At 37.1% G+C, this 14,305-nt stretch overlaps 1 protein-coding gene, 1 long non-coding RNA gene and 1 other non-coding gene across 3 annotated transcripts in view; all 3 read right to left on the bottom strand.

Moving 5' to 3' along the window:
• The window catches only part of LOC134795739 (uncharacterized), a 246,170-nt gene that overhangs the window by 146,582 nt on the left and 85,283 nt on the right, over nucleotides 1-14,305 (bottom strand). The gene's annotated exons all lie outside the window — the stretch shown is intronic.
• LOC134795843 (laminin subunit beta-1-like) lies at nucleotides 1,284-3,273 on the bottom strand. Its single transcript, XM_063767777.1, has one exon. The coding sequence runs from the start codon at nucleotides 3,130-3,132 to the stop codon at nucleotides 2,002-2,004; it is 1,131 nt and encodes a 376-aa protein (XP_063623847.1). The 5' UTR covers nucleotides 3,133-3,273; the 3' UTR covers nucleotides 1,284-2,001.
• LOC134795917 (U6 spliceosomal RNA) lies at nucleotides 13,175-13,278 on the bottom strand. Its single transcript, XR_010144882.1, has one exon. It is a non-coding gene; the product is annotated as a U6 spliceosomal RNA (small nuclear RNA).

Genomic DNA, 14,305 nt, shown 5'->3' with positions numbered 1-14,305 from the left:
CAAAATAAAGCATGTTTTACCCTTAATAAAATAAAATACTTTTATTATAGTCTAGGATTCTAATTTGTCAGTAGAAAAATGCAGCAAATTTCACGCCTATTCTACTAAAACATTTCTGCCATCCGGTGTCGTCTGACTATCCATGAGTCAATTTATTAGACTTTTTCTTTGTTCTTCAAATGTAAATAATAGGCGCGAAGGGATATCGTCCCATACAGAATTTGAATTTCGCACCTTTTTCTACTGACAAAGTTGTTCGACAGACTATATTTCATTATTGCTGTGTTATCATTTAAAATAAACGGCCATAAAACCATTTAGCTCTACAGTGCTAATAAAAATTACACACAGGGTGTCCACACCCAATTAGACACTGGCTATCTGTTCATCAGAGCGAGAACCGGAAATAATATTAATATTAAATTTTATTTAATACTTATTATTAGAATTCTGGTTAAAGTTAAGCTAGTTTTTAGTAATTTTTTTAAGATGTGTATGGGTTTTTTTAATGCCTGCAATAAAACATTTTATTATTATTATTTGTCTGTCTTTTTATATCTCGGGACCATGGGGTCCCGGACCTTTGGGAGGCGTGCATGGGGCCGAAGCCAACAGTGCAGAGGCCCTTTAAGACAAATTAATCTAAAGGCAAGGGATACACGTGGCGGATACCATCCCCGAACGCACAATATGATACATCCGGAGATGGTCCCCGCCAGGTGCAAAGACTATTGCAGTGCAGCACTTTTGTGCTGCGATAGGAACTAAGGTCATAGGCTATAGATTTGAATGTTGGATGGACTGGATATCGGGCTATGGGAGGAGACTAGCGGACACCTGCCGTGACAATCAGTCTCAAAATTGTATGAGACAGGTGGTGACTCGCCAACTCATTGAGTGGGCCCCGCAATGGCCGCACGAACAGTGCGACAACAGGGCAACACTTTGGAGTGGCTGTGAGGTTGTCGAGAGGTAAGTCTGCGGTAGCCAGATCCCGTTCCGATCCGTTCAGCAGGCCGCCGGCGTTATGACATTTTACACTTCCAACCTGGAGCATATTAGGTCCCGCTCTTGCGACTCCACTCTGGCCGGCCGGTGAAGGCAAGCACAGAGGCGAGGGCCAGAAGACAGGGCCCTCTGGAATAGGGGTCCGCGGTGTCGCCAGTCACCGTCAGCTCGCCACAAGCTGCCCCCGCATTATTATTATTATTATTATAAGTACTCATTTACCTTACAAAACAACAAAATAAGTAAATAAAAGTTATAATTGTGAACCTGCTGAAAGTAATATTTATTAATGTTTAAGATTGTTGTAATTGTTTAATTACTTAAACGGAAAAGCTTCATACAAACACTTTGACTCACGTGGCTTCTACCCTACCGAAAGATTTTGTTAGAAGTAGCACTCTTGCCACGTAAGCCATTATTGTGCGTAGGTAGAGGTAGGTATTATTCACTATACACTACAATTATTATTTACAAAAGATGATTGCACCTACGTCTAGTCGTATCAATTGGTTGGCATTTAATTGTCCTGTAATTGCATTACATTTCACATCCATATCACCTTCATATCAACACTGGTCACAATCACAGGGTGGACATCCGTTGTCCGAGTCTGACAATCCGTAAAACTCGGGAAGACACTGATCGTGATTTCTTCCAGTTAGGACTCTTACAGAAGCACCATTAGATGGGGCGCAACTTTGGTTGTTTAACGGGTTCTAATTTGGTGCATTGCATTTCTCACAGCAGTCACAGCCATCCAGATTAGTACTATTGAAGTTCCAGAATCCACTTTTACATATGTAGACACAGTGGCCGGCGGTTTTGTTATTTAATAAGTCGGTTTGGGCATCACACATAAAGTCTTCTTGATGTGTAACACCTTTAGGATCGCAGGCACAACTTACATAAGTAAAGATATTGAATGTCTAAGTGAGGGTCTTGATAAAATTTCGATTGGCAACGTTCACAATGTATACCCGTAGTCTTATGTTGTCAATTATCACAAACACCACCACGTAACTTTCCACTTTTGTTATAAAGTTCGGGATCAAAATGGCATTTTGTAGCAAGATTATTACAGGGACATTTTTTACACGCATTAGTTTTCTTTCCAACAGCTGGCTGCCAAGGTAAATCATTGAACAAATCATCACAATGTTCGCAATTCATTCCGAGCGTATTATGAGCGCACTTGCAGCGACCGTAAACCATGTTGTCATTTGAGTCGTTTCCGGAAAACGGTATACATCTTGCCGCGTGTCCATTACAGAAACAAGAACCAAGAACAGTGATTTTTTTAATGGCGTAGTAGTTATCTCCAATTGCCGCTCTGTTGTCACTATTGTGTAATATCTTGCCATTTGAAGCAAAACTGTGAAGTTGTGTAAAGTTGATCCGAAGGTTAGTCGAGCGGTAAAAAATCTTTGATTCCTCGGAATACGGACCGATACCTAGCGGCAAAAATCTAAGGTTAACAGTCCCGTCAGTTGATGGGATAACTCCAGAATATAGCGGTTCGCAAACAACTTCTGTCAAAGAGATTGTTATCTCCGGAACTCCGGGAAAAGATTCAGTACAATTGTACGCAAAATAACGACATACACTCCATGTTTTCCCAAAATCGCTTGATATCTCTACTAACATGGCCTTTGGTAAATATGTTTTGAACTGCATGATTAATTGTTTAAGATGGAATTCTGCTTCCAAATCCAACTGAATTGAAACATTTTCTTTGCCATTCTCGGATTGCCACCACGATTCGCCACGCGTTCCGGAATATTTGTAAATAACGTTATGTATTCTATGGTTTAATTTTAAATTGTTTACAGTGTCGTCACTGGAGTCACACCAGAAGCAGGTTTTCCTTCTCAAATCTGTAAAGTATCTTTCGGGTTTGTAGGTTCCACACGTAGACGTAGCAGAAAGACGGTCTTCACGACCGATGAGGAGGTCCCCGAAGGCGGGAAAGCAGGAGCCGAGATCGCAACTACGGTCAAGTCTTAAAAGAGCGCGTTGAAGTTCACGCTCACGCTCGTATACTTCGCCCGCGACGATGAGAATACATACAATTGAGTCAAAAATCAGTCGTGGAACCATTTTAAGAGTAAAAGTTGATAACCACATCTCACGCCTCGCCTCAACGTCACACCACTTTTACTGAATTTCTGTCAGAGGGTGCTGACTATCCCATTTCTTTAATGTAGGATAATATACTCCGCCTTTGGTATTGTACAGTAGGATTCCACTTTGAAGAACCACGTCTGAGCCACCAGTATAGTTTCGCAGGACTATTTCTGTAATTCCATTTCACGGCTCAATGCAGAAGCAAATTGATTTCAAAACGTAATTTTGAAATCGCAAACATTATAACGAATTCATTTTTAATAGGTTAAGAATATCTGATAATATGATTAATGTTAGATTTTCATTTATTTCACATTATGCCAAATCTATGGGATAATAATGAGGATAATAACATCACACAGAAAGTTATGGTTATAAGAATAATATTTTTTTCTCAAACATGCAATGAAATGTCGTCACTCCGGGCGTTATATCAGGCTTCGAAGTATCACGTTTAGGGCGGAGCAACTCCAGAGAACTGTAAACGAATTTCATACAAAATTTAAGGCCTAGGCCGGGAAGTATTTTTTTTTTTAATTTCCATTTCACAGATATGTGTGACACACCATCGTGGCATTCAGCTATTAAAGTGATAACACACTATCGCACCGCTTTAAAAAAAAATCGGGCAAGTGCGATTCGGACTCGCGCACGAAGGGTTCCGTACCATATAAAAAAAAACAAAAAAAAAGCAAAAAAAAAAACGGTCACCCATCTAAGTACTGACCACTCCCGACGTTGCTTAACTTTGGTCAAAAATCACGTTTGTTGTATGGGAGCCCCATTTAAATCTTTATTTTATTCTGTTTTTAGTATTTGTTGTTATAGCGGCAACAGAAATACATCATCTGTGAAAATTTCAACTGTCTAGCTATCACGGTTCGTGAGATACAGCCTGGTGACAGACGGACGGACGGACGGACGGACGGACGGACGGAAGGACGGACGGACGGACGGACAGCGAAGTCTTAGTAATAGGGTCCCGTTTTACCCTTTGGGTACGGAACCCTAAAAACTATAGGCAGTTTATGCTTTATGGTTTATGGTACGATTTCTTTTTTTTTATCTTTATAGGGCTGTATCTCCTAAACCGTGCGTCGCAGCGCAAAAATAATAAAATATTCGTTCCTCTGTAAGGAACCCTTAATTAATATTAAAAAAAACACAAAAAATAAAAAAAATAACAAAAAAAACTTTATAAGGCTGTATCTCCTAAACCATACGTCGTAGCGCAAAAATAATCAAATTTTCGTTCCCCTTTAGGAAACTCCTTAATAACATTTAAAAAACACAAGAAAAGGAAAAAAATAAAAAAAACAGCAAAAAAAATATTTATAGGGCTGTATCTCCTACACCGTGCGTCGCAGCGCAAAAATAATAAAATATTCGTTCCTCTGTGAGAAACGCTTAATTAATATTTAAAAAAAAAACACAAAAAAGAAAAAATAAATAAAAAAACTTTAAAATGCTGTATCTCCTAAACCGTACGTCGTAGCGCAAAAATACACAAATTTTCGTTCCCGTTTAGGAAACCCCTTAATAACATTTTAAAAAACACAAGAAAAGAAAAAAAAAGAAAAAAAAGCAAAAAAGGTGATAATGTTTATTTATAAGGTAGATACAAACATTAAAAATAAAATAAACTAACTTATCTATAAAATAAAACTAAATTAAAACTAAAAACTAATACTAAATAAAATAAAATTAAAATAGGTCTAAGAAATTGGGCCCCTTTTATAGGGCTGTATCTCCTAAACCGTGCGTCGCAGCGCAAAAATAATAAAATATTCGTTCCTCTGTAAGAAACCCTTAATTAATATTTAAAAAAAACACAAGAAAGAAAAAAAATATAAAAAAGCTTTATAATGCTGTATCTTCTAAACCGTACGTCGTAGCGCAAAAATAATCAAATTTTCGTTCCCCTTTATAAACCTCCTTAATAACATTTTAAAAAACACAAGAAAAGAAAAAAAGAAAAAAAAGAAAAAAAAAAAATTACAGGGCTGTATCTCCTAAACCGTGCGTCGCAGCGCAAAAATAATAAAATATTCGTTCCTCTGTAAGAAACCCTTAATTAATATTTAAAAAAAACACATAAAAGAAAAAAAATAAAAAACTTTATAATACTGTATCTCCTATACCGTACGTCGTAGCGCAAAAATAATCAAATTTTCGTTCCCCTTTAGGAAACCCCTTAATAACATTTTAAAAAACACAAAAAAAGAAAAAAAAGCAAAAAAAAAATATAGGGCTGTATTTCCTAAACCATGCGTCGTAGCGCAAAAATAATAAAATGTTCGTTCCTCTGTAAGAAACCCCTAATTAATATTAAAAAAAAAACTAAAAAAAAAGATAAAACAAAAATTAAAAATACTTTATAATGCTCTTAAACCGCGCGTCGTAGTGAAAAATAATAAAATTTTCGTTCCCCTTATGAACCCCACGCACTGAATAACCTATCACATTAGGACATGAAACAATCATCATCATCAATTTTTATTATTATTTCATTGCATGTTTAAGAAAAGCACTATACATACCTCGGCGTGAAAAGGGGTTGTCGGCCTCATAACTATCCGGCCTCACTACGTTCGGCCGTCTATATGCATTCGGCCGGCAACCCCTTACTTCCCAGCCTCTGTAGTAATGTACTATAGTTTAACAGTATTGCCAGATCGTCACTGGAACTGTAGAAAGTAGAGGAGGCAATAGAGAGTACCTCTCTCCAGGCGGGTGTTATGTAGTGATTGCAATCCGGATTATTCGAAGTTCAAAAATCCGGATTTCGGAGCGTTTGAAAATCCGTTTTAAAATTCGGATTTTGAAAAGAAAAAACCGGTTTTTCGGATTTTTTCCCACCAGTACTAATTTGCTCAAAATTAATGCTCATGCGAAATAAAAAGCGGTGCACATGAAGCGGTAACGCTGGAGAGCTATTGCCAGCCGGGCATTGCGCGTCGCGCACTCGCTCGCACCTGTATGCTTGCCCCGCGTCCGCTTTTTTTTATTGGCGTAGCAGCCCAAGTAACAAAATGTGGTGCTATAAAAGTTCTGAGAACGTTTTGGAGCGTGCTAATTAGTGTTCATGATTAGCACTATAATGGTGTTGTAAACGTTTACAAAACCCCAGATAGGCCCTAGTTTTATCACTGATTTATTCTATAAACATTACATAAAGGCACTCACGGTGATAAATCAGCTCTATGGTTGAAATGTAAAAGTGACGAGAAACGCTCTTTAGTACTAAAATAGTGCTGTCTGCAACGTTTATGTCGCAATTTGGAATTATAAAAGTAAAAGTAACATGTTTATAGTGCTATTTTGCACCGTAAACGATTCCAGTGATCTTTTTTATCATACTTGCGTCGTGGGTGCCTAAAATATTAAATAAGTTCATTCGCCATTGTTTCTTGAAGTGACATTTGTATTTAGGTAATAAAAAGGATGTACTAAAAAGCATTTGTGGACCGTTACTATGCCGGTACATTGTACATGCGAAAATAATTGTATCGATAGAATCATTATGCTGATTTCAAATTTGACAATGCGCTCTCATAATTTTCATGTTTTAATTAAATTAAAATTAATAAAATAAGGACTTGTTCCAACTGTGGCTGCTATAGTACACATAAGCTCCAGCCGTGCCGCTAATGTGCTATTATGGCAGAAAACAGCAGCCATTTTTTAAGTTACGATTTAAGTTATTAAGCAACGTACCAGGTAACTTTTATGGTACTATATAGCACTATAGAAAAACTTTCATGACTTTTAGAGAACTCTTCTAGCCTTATAGCGATGTTAAGAGAGCTTTTAAAAAGCTAAAACGTTACGTAATGGTCGTGCAAAGTCCTTTTATAGTGCAGATTGATCCTCTAATAGTGTTTACGATACTGCTACAATACTAGTGCTATAAAAGTTACTTTGACGCATTATTAGTGCAAAATAGGTACATAAAAGCATCAGTAAAGTCGTCTATAGTATTAAATAGTACCATAATCGCTTTTTGCATATCGATTACAGTGCAGCACTTTAAAGATTCTTTTGTATGATCCTATAAGCGTTCTAAGAGAAAATTTACTTAAAAGGTTTTAATCTTATAGAAACAAAACGCTTTGTTAAACACCTTTATAGTACAAGCAGTCACAATGGTTACCATTATAGGCCTACTATATCACTGTTTGGTGATAAAATGCCTTAGTTATAGAACCTTTTGTTACTTGGGAGTGTACGTATGTATTTTGTTTTTATAATTTTTTAAAGATTTTGTTATTGGCGTAGCAGTGTACGCATTCTGTTTTTTTTATTTTTAATAAAAACAACTTAATTTGATTGTTTGTTTCACTTTGCCTTTATGCCACATATTCCTTTCTTAAAATCCGGATTGAATCCGAACTTCGGATTTCGGTCAAACCAAAATCCGAAAATCCGGATTTGAAAAATGTTCACGGATTTGCAATCGCTAGTGTTATGCCTGGGGACCGAAGTCCATTGAGAGATGGTCGGAGTTATATATATATAAACTGACATTATAACTCCGTAAGCGCGATGTAGGTCTCACATACTAATTGCGTTCTAGACGTAGTATCTTCTTAGCCGTTTGTGTTCTAGCGCCCTAACGCCATCTATTAGATTATTGTGGCACGACGTTGGCAGTGACAGCTAGAGGAGACGCCACATCAGCCCCCCTTTGAGCGGAGGGGTCAGCGACGACGTATGAAGTGTGCAGCAAAACCAGATGTGCTCGAGCCAGTGTGGCGAGCGAAGATGCTCAGAGTCACAGACGAGCGGAGCGGCTCAGAGCCAGTGTGACGAGCGCAGTTGCTCAGAGCCAGAGAGGGCGAGCGGAGTTGCTCAGAGCCAGAGTGGCGAGCGGAGAGAGAAAGATTGAGGTACCAGGCATGAATATTTACAAGATATTTACAGGTATATCACATATGTACAGACTGTACAGAGGCATGCTAGGTGGAGGCGGCGTCGTCAGGATCCTGAGGTCTTCATGGCTGTCCAATGTCGGAAGGTCACCAATGTAGAAAGTAGAGAGGGGCAATAGAGAGTACTCTCTCCAGGCGGGTGTTATACCTGGGGACCGAAGTCCATTGAGAGTTGGTCAGAAGTTATATATATAGAAACTGACATTATAACTCCGTAAGCGCGATGTAGGTCTCACATACTAATTGCGTTCTAGACCAAGGCCTGTTCACTTCCTAAGAAAGTTATGTCCCCAAATAATTGCGCATGTATGCGCCTGAAGCTTCTGTGTGCTTTGGCCTCCTAGAAAAAGTTGCCAGTAATCAAAATAAAAACATTTTTCTACAGCAACATTGCTCCCAACTAAGATTTAAATTTTCACGATTTTTTTACATTATTAATCATAAAACGGGACTTAAAACACTTAAAACTTAACTACACGCGATTAAGTTTGTATAATGAATATTTGCTTCCAACTGTCTTTATCAATATTCATAAAATATATGGAGGGTAGGTACGTCTACCCACCATAATAAAAAAAATATATTTGTCAATGACTCTGTCCAACTGCTGTGGTTAAAGTTCATAACGAAAATTTTATTGACAGCGTTTTACACAAAAATAAAACGCTAATTAAATAACTTACCATATTCGAAACCTAAGAATAATATTGAGAATGGCAACATTGTGTTGTCGGTCGTATTGTCCTTTTCTAGCATATACGTCCCTCTCTCTCTCTCACATTCCCACCACAGAGCAGTTGGTTTTGACAGGTGTTTGACAGTTACCGCCAAAACAAATTTCCAAGTCATTGTCTCAAAATTATACATATTTACACCAGGCAGGATTAAAACTTTAGGTTTCGAATATGGTAAGTTATTTAATTAGCGTTTTATTTTTGTGTAAAACGCTGTCATTAAACAACTGTACCGATATTCGAAACCTAAGAATAATATTGAGACGTGTTTGTTATCGCCTGGTGGTGGGAAGACGCCAAGCCAATGTGATTATACATGTACTTATTATGTATATGTAATATTATTATATTACGAGTGTTTAATTAATTATGTAGTACACCCTTTATTTTAACACCTGTGAGGAGAGAGGTATTATGTAAAGCATACAATTTGATATACCATTATATTATGTTACTAACTTTACATTTCATATACGTACTTAATGTACTTAAAGAGAAAAAAATGAGTCACCACAATGGTGCTATACTTAATTATATGTACGTGAAAACTAGGTAAAAGAAGATGAGATAAGTCAGTCTACTCTTCAAGGAGCATACAACATCTGTGATAAGGAGTGATGTAATTCAAGTATGAAAAGAATAAAATCATAAAGTACTCGAGTAGTTCTTATTATTTTATAACTCCCAATTATTAACAAATTTGATAATAATTATCTAGTAAAGTAAGCAGTTGCAGGAATATAACAAGGACAAGACATTTCTTATTTCCAGAATCCCTCGGGATTAAGTAGACGAATATTTTAAATATTCGTTATAATTCACTATCACTACCCACAAAGTTAATATTGGGTACCTACTTACTAAAATGTCATAGGGAATTACTGAATTCCTTTAATGACTGTGAGTCAGTGTGAGCTATATAGGTACTTGGTTATAGCTATAAAAATGCATTTAATCCTTTGTACGCTTTACTAACGCGAACGCGAGCTAATGTATCTAAACAAACCTTACTTAAAATTGTGAAGGTTACTTTGAGAGCTTAAGCCATAACATAACACTCATGTGGGCACGCCTAGTTATGACGCTTTTTGGTGCTCTTGGCGTTCAAATGGTTAATATAGAAATGCCACAGAACCTTATCAATTATATTTGTAAAGGTGCCGGCTCATTCTGCTTATATTCATGTTTAGCTATCATCAAGTGACCTTAATTGTACTCATTAATTTCTATATATGCAGTAAGAGTAGTTTACCTTATCTGGTGCCTACTAGTAGGCATAAGCTTGATTGGTTCTGAACGCTAAAGTGGTTTAATTTATGTAAACCATGCATAGCATTGCTTAATTCTGAATATTCAGTTTCCTCTTTCCAGTGTGTAAATTATTAAGAATAAGGTACTTAATTCGAAACCTTAGCTCATCGCATATATGTTTTTAACCAAAATGCAAATTTGTGTGTTTATTTAGTGATCATACATTATTTGCAATAACTGTGCGGACCATGGGGTCCCCGACCTTTTGCCGGGCACCCGTGGGCCCAAAGCCAACAGCGCAGAGCCCCTTTAAGAGGGACCTATTTCATCCAATGCTAGAGTCAACACTTTGTCGAATCTATTTGATATTTATGTATACTTATCCTCCTTATGAACTAAGGATAATTGTAACTTTTTGATATCAAATATACGCCGAATTGTCAATTATTTTATATTTTGAAATACATATAATATTACTGGATTTGGATCAGTGTGCTTTTGAATACTATATCTCTGGCCTACTATATAGGCCAGTCTATTAGCATCCCGCCTCCTGGAAGGCAGTCTACAGACTTTTTAGATATATATTCACAGTAGCGCTAAGTCTGTGGACCTAGTTTTCCGACACTTGACTGCATGAGATTGTTGTGAACATTTTTTCAGGTCTCGGGCAAGAAGGGTACCTAGATAGGTTGAGGTCCTTAACTTGTGGATTTGGTAAGAGCAAGACACAGGCGGGGTGTAAATTAATTAATCCACCATGTTTCAAGAGATTCATGTGCATTGATGCCTTCAGGTAACGCTGTTCAGACAGACTAATACTTTGGCAGAGTTTTGCCAACATATAATAAATGACTGCATTTGTTTGGGTGTACATGTTCCACACCAAAGACATATTTATATATTTCAATCCATTTTTGAAAGTTTGGCGTTTCAAAATAGCTTCGCCTTTTCGCAAGGCGTGCTCCTGTTTCTCTATTTTATTGTGCAAGCGAACAGTATCACAATGCTATAATTTTGTATAAATTGAGAACTAGAGGGTCATGCCCTAGGCGTGACCGCCCAGAAGTTGTGCTAGAACCTCTCGTGCAAACCATTCAGTCACTGTTTTTAAAAACCTTTTGTAGTGGGTACATTCCACGTTCTTAAATTTGTTAAACGTGTAGTATCAAACTGTGACAAGTCATGATAAGTGAATTAAGTGGTAACAGTATCTGGTCCGTGCATAGAAGCACTTGCCCTTGAGGTTAGGGCATGGGTAGTTTATAATAAACTTAATCCGTGCATGGGAGCACTTACGATACAGGTGGTTTAAAACTTCCAGGGTCACAATACAGACATAAGGGTGTAAAATACATAATTCATAAACGCCCGTTAGGCCAGTTTTGTATATTTTATTTCAAACATGCTTGTGCAGCACCGCCAGCACATAATAATTTCCCATACCATGGCAGTCAGGGATATAATAATTAAATAGGTAGGTAACCTTGGTCATATCGTGTACATAGGTAGGTACTCGTAAACATGTTAACTGAAAGACTAGTGCTCTCGAGGCAAATATAATTTATGCAACTGTGAGCTGCTCTTACATTGGGATCATATGTATTTATTTCTAGTCTGCCTTAGCAGGCCTAGACTTCAAAGGTTTTTAGATATTCATAGGGCCGTTAAACGGACCTTTTGTACACCTTGAGCAGGCTGTTTGTCACACTATGAGTAATATATATTGTAAACATAGCTTATTTCAGAATGGAATCGTAAGCTCTGTCGTGTCGTGAGCTTACCGAGCCTGATTTAATTAGAGTCCACAGATTATCTGGACCTTGGAGGATTGACCACTCCTTATTCTAATTATCAATATTCTGCCTGATTCAGCGACTAAATTTCTTAGTATTATCTATGCCGCCCAAGTTATGAGGCTTAGCGTCTCCAGACCACAATTTTATTTATATATTAGGTTGCAAAGATTTTATTATCTTTAAAATAAAAATGAATCGAAATAGGCCTGGAATCTTAGGTTATTTTTTACCTTTTATGATTTTAGAAATGTTATTGTAAATAGTAAGTAGTTTTCACTTTTACCACAGTTAATTAGCCCAATTTTGGGTTTAGCCAACAGGGTGTTCGGGACCCTTAGAATAGATTGGTAGACAGAAATGAAAACTCTAATAACGAAGCCTTGCCTATTTCGACTGATTTTTACCCAAAACATTATTTTAAACCCTTTTTACTTTCTCTAAGAGGAGATATTTACAAATTCATCTTTGTAATATTTTTCTGATTGTGGCCTACTCGCTCGCTTGTGTTATAACCATATCATTTATATTTCTGTGAATATGTCTGACATGCCTTGCGCAGGCTTACATAGGTTATAATATCATCATCAATAACTTGACGTCAGTTTGTGAACGAATCAAAGATTCTTTGGCACACCTTACGCAGGTGGAAACATGGCAGCCTTGCGCAGGCTTAGATAGGTACATAATATATTGGTTTTATCACAAATAACATGACGTTAGTTTGTGAACGAATAAAAGATTCTCTTAGGCACACCTCACGCAGGTGGAACCATAACAGACGTAGGTTTAAGAATATCATTCAAATCAAATACCCTGTGGGTAATATTCCCTTAGTTGCGGGTTCCTTGCTCGACAAGGTGAAAGGCTTTAAGCAGGCTTTAACAAGCACTTTTAGAGAGTGTCATTCACGGTGACGCGCAGATTTGCCAAAACTAAACTTTAACTCTACAGTTAACTAATATAATTTGACAATATGAACCAAACCATGCGTCTTCGTCAATGAATCAATCTAAAGATTCCCGTATCGTTAATGCCTTTCCAAATCACAGGCTTCCGATTTTATTTGAAACGTTTACAAGTGTACTATTTATGTAGGTAGGTAGGTAGGCTTAAGAATTGACCCTCTTGTATGTAGTTACGTATAGAATTAATAATCAAATTATTCAAATCCAAAATAACACAAGCACATATAGCAACTACATGTAAGAGTTCTTTCCTTAACCTTTTTAGGCTGTAAGTACCTGCTAAGTTATTTATTTAAGTAGGTACCTACCTACATTTTAACCATTTTTTTTTTTTTTTTTTTGTAGAGATATAAGTTGGTAGATAAAGAGTGAAATACTTCACGATTTCGCATGTTATTCTTGCGCAGAGCCATGCTAATCTCTCTCTATGTTTAGTCAGATTTAAGTTTATGTACTGCCGAAGTACTCACTTTCCACAAAAATAAATGCAATGTTTGCGATGTAGGTTTGTTCGTTACCTTGTGTCCCTCAGAGCGGAAATAGAAGCCCCGCGAAGCGGGGCTTCGTCGACTCCTAAGCGGGTACACATTATTTATCAGCAAGTTTATTACCAAAAAATAAATTTTGCAATAAATATTATATTAACCCGGAACGGGATAAAAAGACAAATTGCTGATAGATACTTGGACAGATAAAACCTACACGTCTATAAGCTTCTACCTTCATACGTAGGTTCTACGTAACACGTATTAACTATCCGATCCTTTCGTATTCGAAAACACAAATCACTTGAAAACTGAAGGGTATGCCTCCACAGATCACCATTTAAGTATTATAATTTCAACCGTTATTACTTATTATACACACACACAAAGATTTAAACTAAATTTATATTGGTGACACGTGCACGCTTTACCAGCTCGATGTGTTTTCTAACATGTGTTTTAGTATTTTCATTGGCATAGCCACGGTGCGCGCAGGCAGCCTTTGAAAACACTTGCACATCACTATTCCGGATCGTTTTTATTTGCTAGATAGTTTAACGGACAACTAAATTTAAATATTTATTTCGAACGGCAAAAGCCGTTAGAAACTGTTTTTCAATATAGTCAGCTAAACTGGGGTACAAATTCAAAAACTCACCAGCAGTTTAGCTTCACGACCTTCCAGATGGAAAAACAGCAAGCCAATGACTAGACTTGGAAATTTGTTTTGGCGGTAACTGTCAAACACCTGTCAAAACCAACTGCTCTGTGGTGGGAATGTGAGAGAGAGAGAGGGACGTATATGCTAGAAAAGGACAATACGACCGACAACACAATGTTGCCATTCTCAATATTATTCTTAGGTTTCGAATATCGGTACAGTTGTTTAATTATTAAATCTTTAAATAATAAATACAACGTAGCGGTACTACCACTTAAGACTCTGTAAGTCTGTACCTACATGGATTACAGCAATGCACATAGAAAATGTGCTAAATGAGGAGCAAC

Source organism: Cydia splendana, chromosome 12 (genome assembly GCF_910591565.1).
Source record: "Cydia splendana chromosome 12, ilCydSple1.2, whole genome shotgun sequence".
NCBI lineage: Eukaryota > Metazoa > Arthropoda > Insecta > Lepidoptera > Tortricidae > Cydia > Cydia splendana.
The sequence above is the reverse complement of the archived record's forward strand: the minus strand, read 5'-3'. Positions and strand labels throughout refer to the sequence as shown.

What these genes read in the sequence shown, in the direction of transcription:
- LOC134795843 (XM_063767777.1), bottom strand. Translation starts at nt 3,132, where the DNA reads ATGTGGTTATCAACTTTTACTCTTAAAATGGTTCCACGACTGATTTTT.